The 15,014-nt window shown below is 51.9% G+C and overlaps 1 protein-coding gene across 1 annotated transcript in view; it reads left to right on the top strand.

The window, feature by feature from the left end:
* COL23A1 (collagen type XXIII alpha 1 chain) overlaps positions 1-15,014 on the top strand; it is a 296,335-nt gene that overhangs the window by 12,747 nt on the left and 268,574 nt on the right. Inside the window, exon 2 of the mRNA XM_054568558.1 lies at positions 8,886-8,952. Within this exon, the coding sequence (XP_054424533.1) occupies positions 8,886-8,952 (67 nt within the window). The remainder of the gene's footprint in view (positions 1-8,885; positions 8,953-15,014) is intronic.

The following is a 15,014-nucleotide window of genomic DNA, read 5'->3' as shown; positions in this document are numbered from 1 at the left end:
TAAGATCCATTAGGCAGGACCAGAGCTGTGCTTAACCCAGGGCTGATTAGCTAACGCTGGGGCGTGACCCTTCCTGGTACTCCACTCAGCGTTTGCACAGGCGATCTTCCCAGTCCCATGTGAGACTGAGCACTGTTCCCTCTCATCCTTGGGTGTTTATTGTCTTGTGTCAGGCCATTTCCTCGCACACATGAGCTGTCAGTGCTCTGCTGAATACCCCGGGGGCCCTCACAGAGCTCGTGGCTCTCTGTGTGCGGCCCTGGCCTCTCGGGTCTGCTGCTCTGCGCTCTCCAGCTGCCTGGGGTCCCTGGACTCCCCTTCCATCTCTCAAGTCCAGAGGGCTGTCTGGTATTTCCCCTCCCTTGTTGAGAAACTTGTCCCAACCTATCAGATGCAGAGTTCAAAACACTGGTGGCTAGGATGCTCAAAGATCTCATTGAATACGGCAAAAGCAGAAGGCAAGAAATGAAGGCTCTGCTAAGGGAAATAAAGAAAAATTCACAGGAAACCAACAATGAAGGGAAGGAAGCCGGGATTCAAAGCAATGACTTAGAACAAAAGGAAGAAATAAACATTCAACCAGAGCAAAACAAAGAAACAAGGATTCAAAAAAATGAGGAGAGTTTAAGAAGATACTCTGGGATGTCTCCAAACGTACCAGCATCCAAATCATAGTGGTGCCAGAGGAGAAGAGCAAGAGCAAGCAATTGAAACTTATTTGAAAAAAATAATGAAAGAAAACTTCCTTAATTTGGCAAAGGAAATAGTCATGCAAGTCCAGGAAGCACAGAGAGTCCCAAACAAGTTGGACCCAAGGAGGGCCACACCAAGACACATCATAATTAAAATGCCAAAGATTAAAGATAAAGAGAGAATCTTAAAAGCAGCAAGAGAAAGGCAGAGAGTTACCCGCAAAGGAGTTCCGATAAGACTGTCAGCTGATTTCTCAAAAGAAACTTTGCAGGCAAGAAGGGGCTGGCAAGAAGTATTCAAAGTGATGACAAGCAAGGGCCTACAACCAAGACTTCTGTATCCAGCAAAGCTATCACTTAGAATGGGAGGGCAGATAAAGGGCTTCTCATCCTAAGGACAAGGTAAAGCTAAGGAGGTCATCACCACCAAACCATAATTATATGAAATGTTAAAGGGACTTATTCAGGAAAAAGAAGATCATTTTAAAAGAAAATCATTAACTGATTTTTCATTAACTGATTTAACACTAAAATGACAACAAACTCACAACTATCAACAACTGAATCAAAAAAACAAAAACAAACTAAGCAAACAACTAGAACAAGAACAGAATCATAGATATGGAGACCACATGGAGGGTTATCAGCTGGGAATGGGAAGGGGGAGAGTGGGGGAAAAGGTGCCAGGATTAAGAAGCATAGTTGGTAGGTACAGAATAGACAGGGGGAGGTTATGAACATATAGGAAATGGAGAAGCTGAAGAACTTACATAGCCCATGGACATGAGCTAAGGTTGGGGAGGTCACTGGAGAGAAGAGGGGAACTGGGCAGAGGGGGACAAAGGAGGAAAAATTGAGACAACTGTAATAGCATAATCAATAAAATATACTTAAAAAAGATAAAGAAATGGTCAAGAAGTATATGAAAAGAAGTTTAACATCATTAGTCATTAGAGAAATGCAAATCAAAACCACAATGAGATACTACATCACACCCACTGAGATTTGTTCGTGAAGAAGGGAAGAAATTTGAACCTTCATATTTTGCTGATGAAAATGTAACATGGTTCAGCCACCATGGATAAGTTTGGTGGGTCCTCGAAACGTTAAATATAGAATTACTATATGGCTGGCAATTCCAGTCCTGGGCATATACCCAAAATAATTGGAAACAGATACTCAAACGTGTACTTACATATGCTTGTGTTCATAACACCACTATTCACAATAGCCAGAAGGTAGAAATAGCCCAAATGTTCATCTATAAATATATGGATAAACAAATTGTGGTATAGACATACAATGTGATATTACTCAGCCATATAAAGGAATGTATAAAGTAGATGTATCTCAAAAACATGCCAAGTGAAAGAAACGAGTCACATAGTGTGTGATCCTGTTTCTATGAAATTTCCAGAATAGGTCAGTCCACAGAGACAGAGGGCAGACGGGCGGCTGGGAGGAGGGAGGGGGAGACAGCTGCTCGGCGGCCGCAGGATTTCTCTGTGGGGCGACGGTAATGTTCCGGACCTGGACAGAGGGAGCGAGAGAAAGGGGACAGGTACACAATGTCGTGACTCCCCTGAATGCCACCGAATTGTCTCCTTGAAGATGGTTAATTTTATGCTATGTGATTGTCACCTCAATTTTTAATAAGAACAGATCTGTTATAGAAAATAACAAAGTTATATCTTAATTGGTGTAAGGGACTTTGTGATTCTGCTACCCATTTTTTAAGTTAACTGTGGACTTTCTTCAGATCTTATCAGGTTTTGTTCCAATGTCGTCTCCTCTTCCAGGGTCCCATCCAGGACACCATATTGCATTCAGTTGCGATGTCTCCTTTAAGTGGCTCCCCATTGTCATGGCGTCATGTCCTTGATGTCATCATGACCTATCACTGGCAACTTTAACCTCAACGCCTTGGTTAAAGTGGCATCTGCCAGAGTTTTTCATTGTGAAGTTCCTCTTTTCCTTTCCCAACGCTGCTCTTTGAAAGTTCAGCCCCCACTCAAGGAGAGGGAGATTTTGCCCCCTCTCCTGGAGACGGAAGTATCAACATATCTATAAGGAAGAGTCGTCTTATTTATTTGTTTATTCAAGCATTTATGTCATTATGGACGCATGGATATTTAATTTCTTCCTTTTTTTCCGTCTATTCTTTTTCCATTGAATGGTTTTTTAAAAAGATTTTATTTATTTATTTTTAAAGAAAGGGGATGGGAGGGAGAGAGAGGGAGAGAAACACCGATGTGTGGTTGCCTCTTGCACGCCCCCTACTGGGGACCTGGCCTGCAACCCAGGCATATGCCCTGACAGGGAAACGAATCAGCGACCTGCAGGTTCGCAAGCCAGCGTTCAATCCACTGAGCCACACCAGCCAGGGCTAATTTCTCCTTTATAATCCAATGCTACATTATTTATTTTGTTGCTCAAATTATTCCAGCCTTGGCCATTCTGAGCTCTTTCGCGTCAGTTTTGTGTTTCTTTGGGGTACTCCCCTCCCCCCGTTTCTTAAAGCACTTCCTTACTTCCTGGCACAAGGCACTCCAAGCTCCTCTTGAACTTTTCCTGCCCTGGCCCTAGAATCAGCCATTTTTCCAAGGAGTCCTGGTTCCTTATATTGAAGAATGGTATTTAGAAATCAAGATCTAGGTGCTGGGTGTGCTTGTTTCTACGGGAGGGTGGGGAGGCAGCTCATTGGTTGCAGGCCTTCTCTGCAGACAGCGGGGGTGTGTGTGTGTGTGTGTGTGTGTGTGTGTGTGTGTGTGTGTGTATTCACCCCTCTGCGTACACACACCTCTAAGTATTCCTCTACGCATCTGTCTGTGCACGTAAGCATTGCCTCAGTGATGCCTCTAATTCAGCACCGCAGGGCTCATTCGAGCTCTCCCCCTTTACTGATTTTTAACTTCTTCCTTGGACAGTGAGCGTGGCTCTCATTACCCAGAGTTCACTTACTCATTTGTTCAACCCCAATATATATGTAAATTAGTTTCAAAATTGCTACCTTGTACCCAAGGAGAAACAACTTCACTCACCAGAGTGTAGCATTTACATACAGTTTCTTTGGTCTTCAGCCTTGCAGTTCTCAACTGAGACACTGTTGTGCAAAGTTACTTGGGTTAGCTACATGTTTCGCTCTACCGCCTTCAGTGTCGCTCTACCGCCTTCAGCAAGGTTACATCATATACTCTTTTCATAGTTGGATTCATTTGACTCAGCCCCCGTTCTACCCTGGGATTCTCCAACGTCCCAGCTGATTTTTTAAAAATTTGTATCCACTGCAGTTCCTTCACGGTTCCTTCTCCTTGCAGTCGTATAGCTTTTGACAGGTGCCTAGTGTCACAGCTGCGCCTCCCCGCGCCGCAGAGCGTTCGGTGACCCTTGCGGCTCCTCCTTGAGTCTCGCACTTGCTCACTCTCTCCAGCCTTTCACAGCTGCTCATCTGATTTCTGCCCTTAGGGCTTTGTGTGGCCTCGCTTTTTAAAAAATTAAATGTATTGGGGTGACATTGGTTAATAGGATAAAGGTTTCAGGTGTTCATTTCTGTAACACATGACCTGCGTCCTTCATTGTGTGCCCACCTCCCAAAGTCAAGTCGTCTCCCAGTGGTGACCTAGCTTTTGGTAACACCTCTTTCCTTAGACATGAGACATGAAAATTGTTTATAAGCGAAGCTTGCCTTGCATTGTAACTGGAGTTCGTTGGTACCAGGATTCAAGTGCAGCCCCGATACTTACGCTGCCTCCTCCAAGTCTCAGTTTTCTCACCTGTGAGTGGGTGTCATTGCAGTCCCGGCGTCGTGGGAGTTATTGGGAGGACTAACGGAGACAGCAGCCGCTGGCAGAGTGCCTGGCACATGATAAGTAATCCGTGATCTTGATGAAAATACTTCAAGTCTGCTGTCCTCTCATCGCCACGCTCACCGTCACCATGGTGGGGTATAAGAAAATAGAATGCTGACACAGCGCCCGGTGGCCGTGGGGCGCGCGTGGGTCCTGTGGGGCCGATGGAGCGCACGGAGGTGGCTGAGCGGAGAGGGCTCCGGCCCCGAGCCTGTCCCCGGCGGCTGCGCTGTGCGTTAGCAGGGGTGATCCTGGCGTTGGGTCTGGGGAGACGGAATTACCTGCCCAGCGCTCACAAATCGTCCTCAGCAGGAAGATTGTGGGGCCTCATGTTGGCTCTTCTACTTCGGGGACTTCTTTATTTTTATTTTCCTGAGAAGATGGTATGACAACACAGAAAGAACTTTTAAAGAAGTAAATCATCGTAATTCCAACACCCAAGTGAGTGGATGTTCGCTAGTTGCTGCCACTCCATGCCTGACGTTTACACAGCTGTAGGCGTTTTATTTATTGTGTCATCAACATTTTTCCTTGTCGTGCATAGTCTCCACAGTGCTGTTTCACGAAGATGTGACAGCTTCAACAAGGGGACACACCGTCCTTCCCGCTGTTTTGAGGCACAGCTTCCTCATGAATATCATTTTATTTTGCTTCTGCTCTTTTACTTCCTTGGGGGTATATTCCCTAAAGTAGGAATTTTCTGTCAAAGGATAGGAATGTCTTTGTGGCTCCATTTGGAGCATTTTACAGAAATAAATCATTACATCCCTTTTTGTATGTTAATTCATATTTCATCAATATGTAACCATTCGAGGGTGTGACTGAACATCTGGTGAAACGCTCCAGACTAGCGCTCCAACAGCTCATTAAAAAATTTATCATCTGACCATGTAACGCTGTTTTGAACACCATGATTTTCCCAGATTAATTTTCTCTCTGCTCTTGCCACCCCTCCCCCAAAACTTCAAGTCTTCCTCCTCCTTCCCCTTTCCCCCTCCTATCCCCCCCTACTTCTGGAGGGAACGCGCTCCCCAAGTTTTCTGAGAAGCTCATCTTTTGTTTACTTTTGGAGCCAGGTCTTGTTTGCATCTGTAAAACCTCGGCCATATTGTTGGCAGATGCCAGGGGCCCTGCCAGATAATGGAATGTAAAAGGTTGAGAGGCTTTTTGCACCTGGCTCTGTGTCCCAGTGACTTGGAGCTTTGTCCAGGACACCGGAAGGTTTTGGGTTTCACTCTGTCAGGCGCACATACCGAGGTGGTGGGTTTGATCCCTGGGAGGCGCCTGATCGATGTTCCTCTCTCACAGGGATGTTTCCCCCGCTCTCTGTCTTCCCCCTCCATCCCTGTCTCTCTGAAATCAATAAGTAAATCCTCAGGTGAGGATAAATAAATAAAGAGTTGAGGCTTTTGCTCAGGCCGGTGTGGTTCGGTCGGTCGGTCGGGTCCGATTCCCGGTCGGGGCACGACGCGCTGGCGGTTCCGTCGCGGCCGCGGCCCAGTGGGGGCAGCCGGCCCTCGCCCCCCCAGCGCGTCGGGCTTCTCTCTCTCCCCTCTTCTCCGCCTTCTTCTCTCTCAAAGCAGTGAAAGAATGTCCTCAGGTGACAGTTCTTTTTTTTTTTAAAGTGAGGTTTTTAAGTCATTTCTTGCAAACCTGGACACAAAAGAGTATTTTCTTAGAATAAAAAAACCCCATGGAAATAAAGATTGTGGGACTGGTTTCTAATTCAAACGTTCCCTCTGTGCGCGTAGCACGGGCAGCTGCGCAGGGGCAGCCGGTCGCGGCCTGGGGGCGGGGAGCGGGGCGAGGCGTGGGGGCCGCCCTCGCCGAGGAGCCCCCTCGGGTCCAGGAGGAGGGACGCGGCGAGGGTCAGAATAACCAGCGGATCGAAATTCGCTCCCCGTAACTCAGGATCCCCTCTGCCGGCGCTCGCGAGTTTGTGTTTCAACTCTCCCATCAATAGTTTCCTGTTTAGCTTTTTATTTTAACATAAGCGTAGCTTGAGAGTAGTCGAGTTTCCCATCAGCGTGTGATGGGGCCCCTGGCGCGGTCGGGGGTGACCCAGCGGTGACAGCCGTGCTTGGAGGCTGCGCGTGGCCCCGGCCCGGCGGCAGGGGCGAGCACCTCCGGCCTCCGGCCCGTCCCTGGAAGGCGCGAGGCCGCCGGCGCCCGCAGGCCTAGGCCGCAGGTTCATCCCCGCCCGGGGCACGTGTGGGAGGCAGCGGACCCGCGTTTCTCTCTCCCATTGATGTTCTCTCTCTCTCTCTCTCTCTCTCTCTCTCTCTCTCTCTCTCTCTCTCTCTCTCTCTCTCTCTCTCTCTGAAAGTCAATGGAAAAGTCAGTGAGGATGAAAAAATAGCTAGGTTTTTTAAAAAAACATTAAATTCTTTTGTTTAACGGGGCGGGGGGCGGGGGAGGTTAGTGTGACTTCTCATCTGTCCAGCAAAGATAAAAACAGGTAAGAGTCCCACCAACAAATTGGCTTCAACTAGAAGGCTGGACTCATTTTCCAGGTGAACGTCGCAGCTACGGTGAGGGGCGCGGAGCCCGAGGTCCGCGCTCGTTCGCAGGCCCGGCGGGGCCCGCGGGGCCCGCGGCTGCCCCGGGCGGGGCTGACGCCCGCCCACCCGCCGGGCGCCCTGGAGAAGCTCGGCGGGGCGGGGAGCCCCCGGGCGCCGGGGACCAGCCTGGGCGGCGGGCAGCCGCGTTCCGGGCCAGCGGGGCGGCTGCAGCGCCGAGCGGGGATGCGAGGCCGGTGGGGCGCGAACGGGGCTCAGCGCCTGGCGCCCAGACCCGGCCGCGGGGCGGCCCTCCGCCCGCCGCCCGCCTCGCACGGCCTTCACGGCCCTCGCCCGGGTGTCGTGACCACGCGGCCGCAGCCCCTCCCTCAAAACCGGGCCGTGGTGCCACCTGTTGTCTCTGTCCACCTCTGCTGCCCGTCTGGGAAACGAAGGTTCCTGGCGGGCAGAGATGGCGGCGTTGCTGGTGGCTGGAGCCAACCTGCTCGTGTTTTGTCTCGGGCTCCCGGTCGCGGGCTGTCCCAGCCCGAGACAGCACTGGGCTTGGCTGGAGGCCCGCCTTCTGGGACGGCTCCTGGCTCGGCCCGAAGGGCTCAGGCCCAGGTGCCCTCTCACCCCCTCCAAGCAGCGCCCTGAAGGTTATGCGCGTATGTCTGAGACCAGCGCGCCCCTTCCGCCCGGCGCAGTGCATTTTTCACTAAGAGTAACGCACTCGGGGTTCGCTTTGTTTTGCTTTTAGGGAGGTTTTTGGTTTTGGGTGTTTTTTTCTAGCAAAAAGTTAATACAGGGTCCAGCGCACATAATGCCCCTTTTTTTATTACAAAATCATAAGCATGTTTTTCTGTAACATAACACTATTACACTCAAGGACACCATATGACATTTCAGGTGAAATGTTCAAATTAAAACTCTAAATTATTACACCCATATTATTACCCTACCGACCGCATTCAAACAGGTGTTAGTTCTGCGGGACCCTGTACTTTGCATATTCTTGTCAGGACTCAAGCCTGGGCTAGTTTGGGGGTTATGGACCAATCACTTTGCTCCCCTAAACCTAGATTGGGGGTTTAGGACTAATCCCTTCTTCCTCCTCTTCTCCTCCTTCTCCTTGCACCTGTGTCCCCTCAGAGGAAGGGACAATAACTTGGGCCCCAGAGCTTACTGCAAGGGTCAGGTCGGGCAGCAATGGTGCTGGAGCTCTGCTGTGAGTTATAATGGTGGAGCTGTGACTTCTGACTTGACTTCTGCAGTAATTCTTTCCCCTTCACCCAAATCTAGCCCAGGGCTGGGCATGTGCAGAGCTGCTTGTTGAATTGTATAGAACAAACTTGTGTAGGTCGAGCCTCCCCACAGGAAAGGAGAAAGGGAGATGTCGTGGGGTGGGCTGGGCCAGAATAGCGGGTCTGAGCTCAGGGGACCCTGCGGCAGCAGCCTGGGAGGGGCTGCAGGCCGGCCCGGCTCCAGGCATTGGGGTGAGCTGCGTACCAGAGCTGCTGCCAGGGCCCCGGCGCCCGCCCGCCCGCCCGCCCGCGTCCATGCGCACTGCCCCGCCATTTTGGCTTTCCTTGATCTGTGTTTGAAGACACCGAAACAAAGCAGAGACCTGCTGCCTTCTTTTCAGGGATTCCCGAGTAATTGCTCCTTGTTTACTTTTGTTTCTCCTCACAGAATGGAATGACCTTTTAAAAAATGTTATCAGAAATATCCTCACCACTGTCAATTTATCTTAACGATAGATTGACTTTTGCTGGCTTTTCCATGTTCATCTCTCTGTGCTCTCAAACTCATCCTCATTTTTCTCCCTTCTTTTCTTCCTGGTTCAGAAGTTGGAGGGACTGGCCAAACTCCGGACAGTTCGGGAAGCGCCAGCCGAATGCGCCTGCTCCCAGGGTAAGTGAACATTTGATCCTCGCGGGCTCCTGACTTTTGTGGGCCTGTCTTCTCTCCTCTGCGCAAAACTGCCGAGGACATGATTCAGCTTATCACCTTGGTCTCAGGCTGTCTGTTGTACCTCGTGGCCCATCCTGGGGCCTTTCTTCCTACATCTTCCGTGGCAAGCATGGCACTAGTCAAAGATCCCAGGAAGCTTAACAGCCTCGGTTTGACGGGGATGGTGCTACTGATGGGGAGAGCTGAGAACAATTGGAGGTGGCTTATAATAAAGGTTTCGGTGCTGGGAAAGAGCCAGGCGCCCCTTCTGAAGCAGGAGGAACAGGCGCGAAGCAGCCACAGGGTAGAGCATTGTGGCCTCAGTTCTACTTTAGACTTTGGGGATTAGGGGTGATAACGAGTTCAAATTGGTTTTTTGTTTTCATTCCTTTTGGTCTAGGCAGAAGAAGGGAGCAGGAAACATGGTCTGAATTATTAAAAAAAACCATATCTCTCTTGGGGTTTGGCGGTGTAGACCAGTGTGGCTGTGAGTAGAGCCAGGATGTGTTGATTCCTGACCCATGTGGCTGGATTCCCGATTCGCATCAGGTCTTCTGTGGTCCTCATGGGCGCTCTGCGTGGACGAGGACTGAGAACCTAGGGGTGTCGTTTCAAGCCCCGGCACTTTCAGGGTTAGCGTTCGCCTCTTGTCGGGTGGACGGATACCAGCGAATGGATTGAAGATCATAGCACTTGCCAGACTTTTTTCCATGTGGACAAGGTGACAGAACATGGGTCACAGGAGCTGAACCCAGTGGTCCTTGTCCTCACTCTCACGCCTGCCAATAGTCAAGTTGCCTGGCATTTCTGATCTCCTTCTCTGGTCCAGGAACCAAGCTCACTCATAATCAACATCTTAAGGTTGGGAGCTTCCTTGATGTCTGGAAAGGTGGACCCCCCTGGTGTGAGTCTCTGGGGGGCCCTGGGGCCCAGCGGGAGAGGGTTTGATGGTCCAGCCTGAGCTAGCTGTTAATATAATAGCAGCGCCTGCAAGGTTTTGATAGGCGGGAAGAGGACATGGCATCATTGCTTGTTCAGTAAGTCAGAAGTTGAATTCAATGGGGAAAAAAATCCAGACCCCAAAAATGCATTTGTAGATGATCCACAAAATGTATAAAATGATTCCTCTTTCTTTCCCTCTCTTTCTTTCTGAGCGTTGTGTGGATGTAAATTCATATTAATTATGTGGATAAAAGTTTTTTAAGCTGGGAGGCACAATACATTCATAAGATAGGAAATTAGTTCTGTGGGTTACAGCAGCATTTTGAAATTTTGAGCAATCATAGACTTGAACACCAACTGTTGGAGGGAAGTTTTGGTTTCCGCTCTGTCTCTTTATAGGCATAACCTGGGTGGCGACATGAGCCGGGTTTTTGCTGTGGGTTGCTGGCAGGTAGTTTGAAATTCCCAAATACAGATGGCGGAGGGATGGAGAAGAGGAGGCCAGGAGGGGGCGGGAGCTCCTGAATAAATGCGGGCCAGGTCCAGACCTTGGTCTGCCACTCGTTAACTGTAAGGCTCTTCACCAACAAACGATGACCATATTACAGGAGTGGCTCTGCAGGCTTTTTTTGAAGTCACAGAGAAAGTACAGGTCAAAGCCCATGACCCAGACACAGTCCTGTGTCCTGTCTTCCCTTGGGGATCCCAAGCCACAGAGAGAAGGCTCCAAGAGGGCGCCAGGGAGGACCGTGGGGGCCGAACGGCTGGCCAGAGCGTCCGGCGCGCGGGCCAGGGCCCAGGACCGCCCCGCCCTCCGAGAGCGGCCCTGCTGGCGGCCCGCGCCGGGCTGCTGTGGTCGAGGGGCTCGTGCTGCCATCAGGCCACCCCGGCGGCGGCAGTGCGGCCGCGGCCCCACTCCGGCTGCACTTTCTCTTCTGTCACTTCGAGCTGGAAGACTCACTTGAGCCCTTTGGACCAGAGCCCTAATTGATGCAAAACCCTGGAGGCTGACACGTTTTCCAACAGAGGCCTTTTCTCCAACACCAGAAGCCTTGACTCACTCCCTTCCTCCCCGGCTCTGATCTGCCCTCGGGCTCTGGGAGTCCAGCCACGCAGACCACCCTCTGCAGCTTGGGTCCCCATCTGATTCGAGATACCCACAGATCCCCCTGCCTGGCTCCTTCCCACGCCTGGGGGACACTGTAATCTTTTGTCAGACCCTAGGATGCTGCAGACAGATATGGAGGCCAGGGAAGGGGCGGGGCTCTTCTTGTGTGCTGCCCATTGTGAAGCGGCCCTGGGTGCGGTGGGCATGGGGCTGCGGGGAGGGGCCGGCTGCTGCCGCTGCCCCGGCCCCAGTCAGTGGGGGGCGGGGGACCAGCACGGCTGGGCCTGAAGTAGCCTGCGACCTTGGACAAGGGAGGGGCCCTTGAGCCTTGCACCCCTCGTCTGTAAAATGGTGTAGTGGGTTGAACTGTATCCCCCTAGAAGTTATGTCTCAGTCCTAAGCCCCCATATTTATAAATGTGGCCTTATTTGCAAATAGGGTCTTTGCAGATATAATTAAGTTAAGGATCTCGAGATAAGATCATCTAGGATTTAGGCCGGACCCTAAATTCAATGACGAGTGTTCTTATACGATGCAGAAGGGAGAGATTTGAGACACAGAGGCACTCAGAGGAGACGGCCATGGGGAGGCGGGGGCCGCGATCAGACAGGCCCAGGACCCCGGGACTGACCGCAGCACCCCGCCGCCCCGCCCCCGCCCCGGAGCTGGAGGGGCGTGGCAGGGGTTCTCCCCGCCTGCCGGCCCATCGAGTTTGGGTTCTGGCCTTCAGAACTGGAGAGGATGAACTTCTGTCATCCGAAACCACCCAGTGTGTGGTAATTTGATGCAGCAGCCTTGGGAAACTTAAACAAATGGGAATAATAATCGTCCTGAGGACCTTACAAGGTTGCTGAGAGGACTGAAACATGAGGGACAGAGGAGCTTCCTGCCTGTGGAGCAGGTGTGAGTGGGGCCCAGGCGTGGGGGCTGCCACCTGGGCCCGCGCCCGGCTGCTCCTTCTCACACCTGCCCCCAGCGAATCTTCTCCTCCTTCCACAAGAACTCCCAGCCTTGAGACAGTGCGACTGACCCATGTTCCTTGGGTATTCCAATGCCCTCTTATGCTACCTATGTACTTAAACGTTTAAAAATTGTGTTTAAAGTTTTAAAATGCCTAATTTCGAGTAGAAAATAATATTCGATGTGATAAAAAATTCAAGTGCTATCAAAGACTACGTGTGGAAAACACCCTCTGGGGGCCCCCGCCTCGGGCTCCCCTTCCCGGGCGCCCCCTGCCAGTTGGCTGACTCCTGCGAAGGCGACGTGGGCTGACGGGGCCTCCCGATGCGATCGAAATGCCCATGGTCCAGTGAGCGGCCGATTAGCTGCTTGGGGTTATTGAGCCCTTGAAAAAGGCCTGAAACAACTGGCAAAGTGAATTAGTATTTAATTTTAATTAATTTTAATTTAAGTAACTATACGTGTTGCTGGTTGCGATGGTTTCAGTCTGATTTTTTGCAAGTACTTTATATACATTGCAACAGGGTAGCGCCCTTCCTGTTTTTATGCAAGTAGTGTCATACAGCGTTGCTTTTTCTCAGTTTGCAGCTTCTCTTTGAGGTGGTCTGACCCAGCGCAATACCAGAGAACAGGAGCTGCAGGTTGCGGCTGCAGGATGGAGCCTGCTAGGCTGCCAGGCTGCCTGTGACGGGGCTGGCCTTCCCCGCGGGGACACTTGGGTCTCTTTGCTTTGCGTTCTGACAGACTATCCTCTGGGGAAACTTCAGAGAGAAGGAGGCCTGCCGCCTCGCCCTGTCCTCTGCCTGCCTTGCGCTTTGTCCTGAGGCCTGCCCTTGCGCGCAGGCAGGTGGCAGGGCCCGGGGACGCTGGGATGGAGGACAGGAGCCCTCAGTCTTTTGGGGGAGACCACCCTCAGGGCAGCGATCCAGGAATCTTGCGGAAGGGGCTCTGGCAGGGGGCGGCCCCAAAGCCTGTTCTTTGGGAGATGCTGACACCGCGTCCCCTCCTGTGCTATGAACAATGACACGGGAGAGTCCCAAAGGACACTGGCCCCTTGGAGCCTGAATCCCCTTGAACAGCTGCCATGTGGTCCCATCCTGCGCATCTGGATATGTGGGCCACTCGTGTGTGAAGGTCCTAGGCCTCGCTGACTCTCAGAAGCCTCAGAGCACTCACTAACGTTCTTGCCATGCTATCGTACGTTAATAAAGCAGAAAAAGGGAATTATTAGCTCACATACCTGGAAATGAAAAGGCCAGAGGCAGAGCGGGATCCAGGTGTGTCAGGCTTAGGGGCTGTCTCCCTCTCTCAGCTCTTGGCATCATTTTCAGACAGCACCTCCTTGGGGCCGAAGGTGGCCCTCAGCAGCCCCACAGGGAGATCATATCTGCTCAGCGACCTCAGCAGACCAAGTACTCTCCTTCTCAAAAGCCCCAGCATTGGGGGATGGAGACGTCTTCTGGGCTGAAGAATTGTGTCCTCTGCAAAATTCCTCTGCTGAAGTGCTAACCCCCAGCACCTCAGAATGTGCCTGTATTTGGAAATACAGTCTTTGAAGAGGTAATGGAGTTCGAACGAGGTTGTAAAAGTGAGCCCGAATCCAATATGACTGGTGCCCTTATAAGAAGATTAAGACACAGATACACACAGCGGGAAGGCCAAGTGATGACAAGCGAAGGAGAGAGGCCTCAGAAGGAACCCACCCTGCTGACACCTTGATCTTGGACCTCCAGCCTCCAGAGCTGTGAGAAAACAAATGTCTGTTGTTTAAGCCCCCCAGGCTATGGTGCTTTGTCACAGCGGCCGAGCAAAGTGCCATAGGGAGCTGTTGTTGAATGGGTACAGAACTGCTGTTGGGAAAGATGGAAAAGTTCTGGAAATGGGTAGTGGAGATAGTTGTACACATTAAGAATGTGCAAAATACCATGGAATTGCGCACTTTTCAGTGGTTAAAGTACATAATTTTGTATGTATTTTACCACAATTAAATAAAAAGCCCCTGAACTGACCCTGGCTTTCTTGGCTGGAGCAGGTGCCTGTCCCTGAACGAGTCACCATGCCTGACGGGTAGGATGCGCTGACCAACTAGGCCGGGGTCATGGGGGTGTCAGGACCATGGGGCTGAGAATGGGGAAGGGTGTCTACCCCCCGGAATGTGTGTCCTCTTCCCAGAAGAGGAGAAGGTGGCGTAGCTGGGCAGACACAGGAGAGGTGACCGCTTCAGGCCTGCTCCAGGGGCAGCTGGCCAGCCATGTCCAGGGGGTTCTCTGCCGGAGGGCGTAGACAGATTTTGGGTTCGACCGCAGGTCTGTCTCCACTGGAAGCACACAAGCCTTCTCCTTCTGTTGAACTTGTCCAATTGGCAGAGGGGGTCCAGTGAGAAGGCACTTGGACTCTCAACCCGGACTCCCTGGTTCAAAGTCACCGCCGCCATGACGTCGGAGGAATAATTTATCCTCCCTGTGCCTCAGCTTTTTGACTGTGGAATGGGGTTTCTGATCGCACCTACCTGATGGGATTACTGCAAGGGCTGAGTGAGTTAAATACACGTGGAGCGTTCGGAACAGGGCCTGGCACTGCTTCCTGAGAGTCACTCGTGGTCACTCTAACGTCGGCGCCGTTGCCCCAGGTCAGTGCACGCCTCCCACAGGCAGCCTGTTACCTCCTTCATTTTTGCTCACGCCGGTCAGGGCCGCCAAAGAGGCAGGGAGAGGAGGCTCGGCGCTGGCGGTTGGCCGGACGACCGGAGGGAAAGAGCAAAGGCAGGGCAGGCTTGTTGGGATGTCCCTGTGGGACGTGGGTGAAAAAGAAGGCTGGTGACAGGGCACAGCGGGGAGAGAACAGGAGAGGGAAAGAGCCCGTGTAGCTGGGAACTCCCGCGGGACACTGACGGCCCCGGGGCCACCTGCACGGCCCAGGGCTGCCGCCCCTTCACGCAGTGCACACGGGGGTCTCACCAGGCTCGGCCCTCCGGAAGTGCACGGAACTTTTGTCACAGTGGCAAATCTCTTCC

This window comes from Pteronotus mesoamericanus, unplaced genomic scaffold (genome assembly GCF_021234165.1).
Source record: "Pteronotus mesoamericanus isolate MK-2021 breed Mesoamerican mustached bat unplaced genomic scaffold, CSHL_Meso_final contig_2, whole genome shotgun sequence".
In the NCBI taxonomy this organism is placed as follows: Eukaryota; Metazoa; Chordata; class Mammalia; order Chiroptera; family Mormoopidae; genus Pteronotus; species Pteronotus mesoamericanus.
The sequence above is the reverse complement of the archived record's forward strand: the minus strand, read 5'-3'. Positions and strand labels throughout refer to the sequence as shown.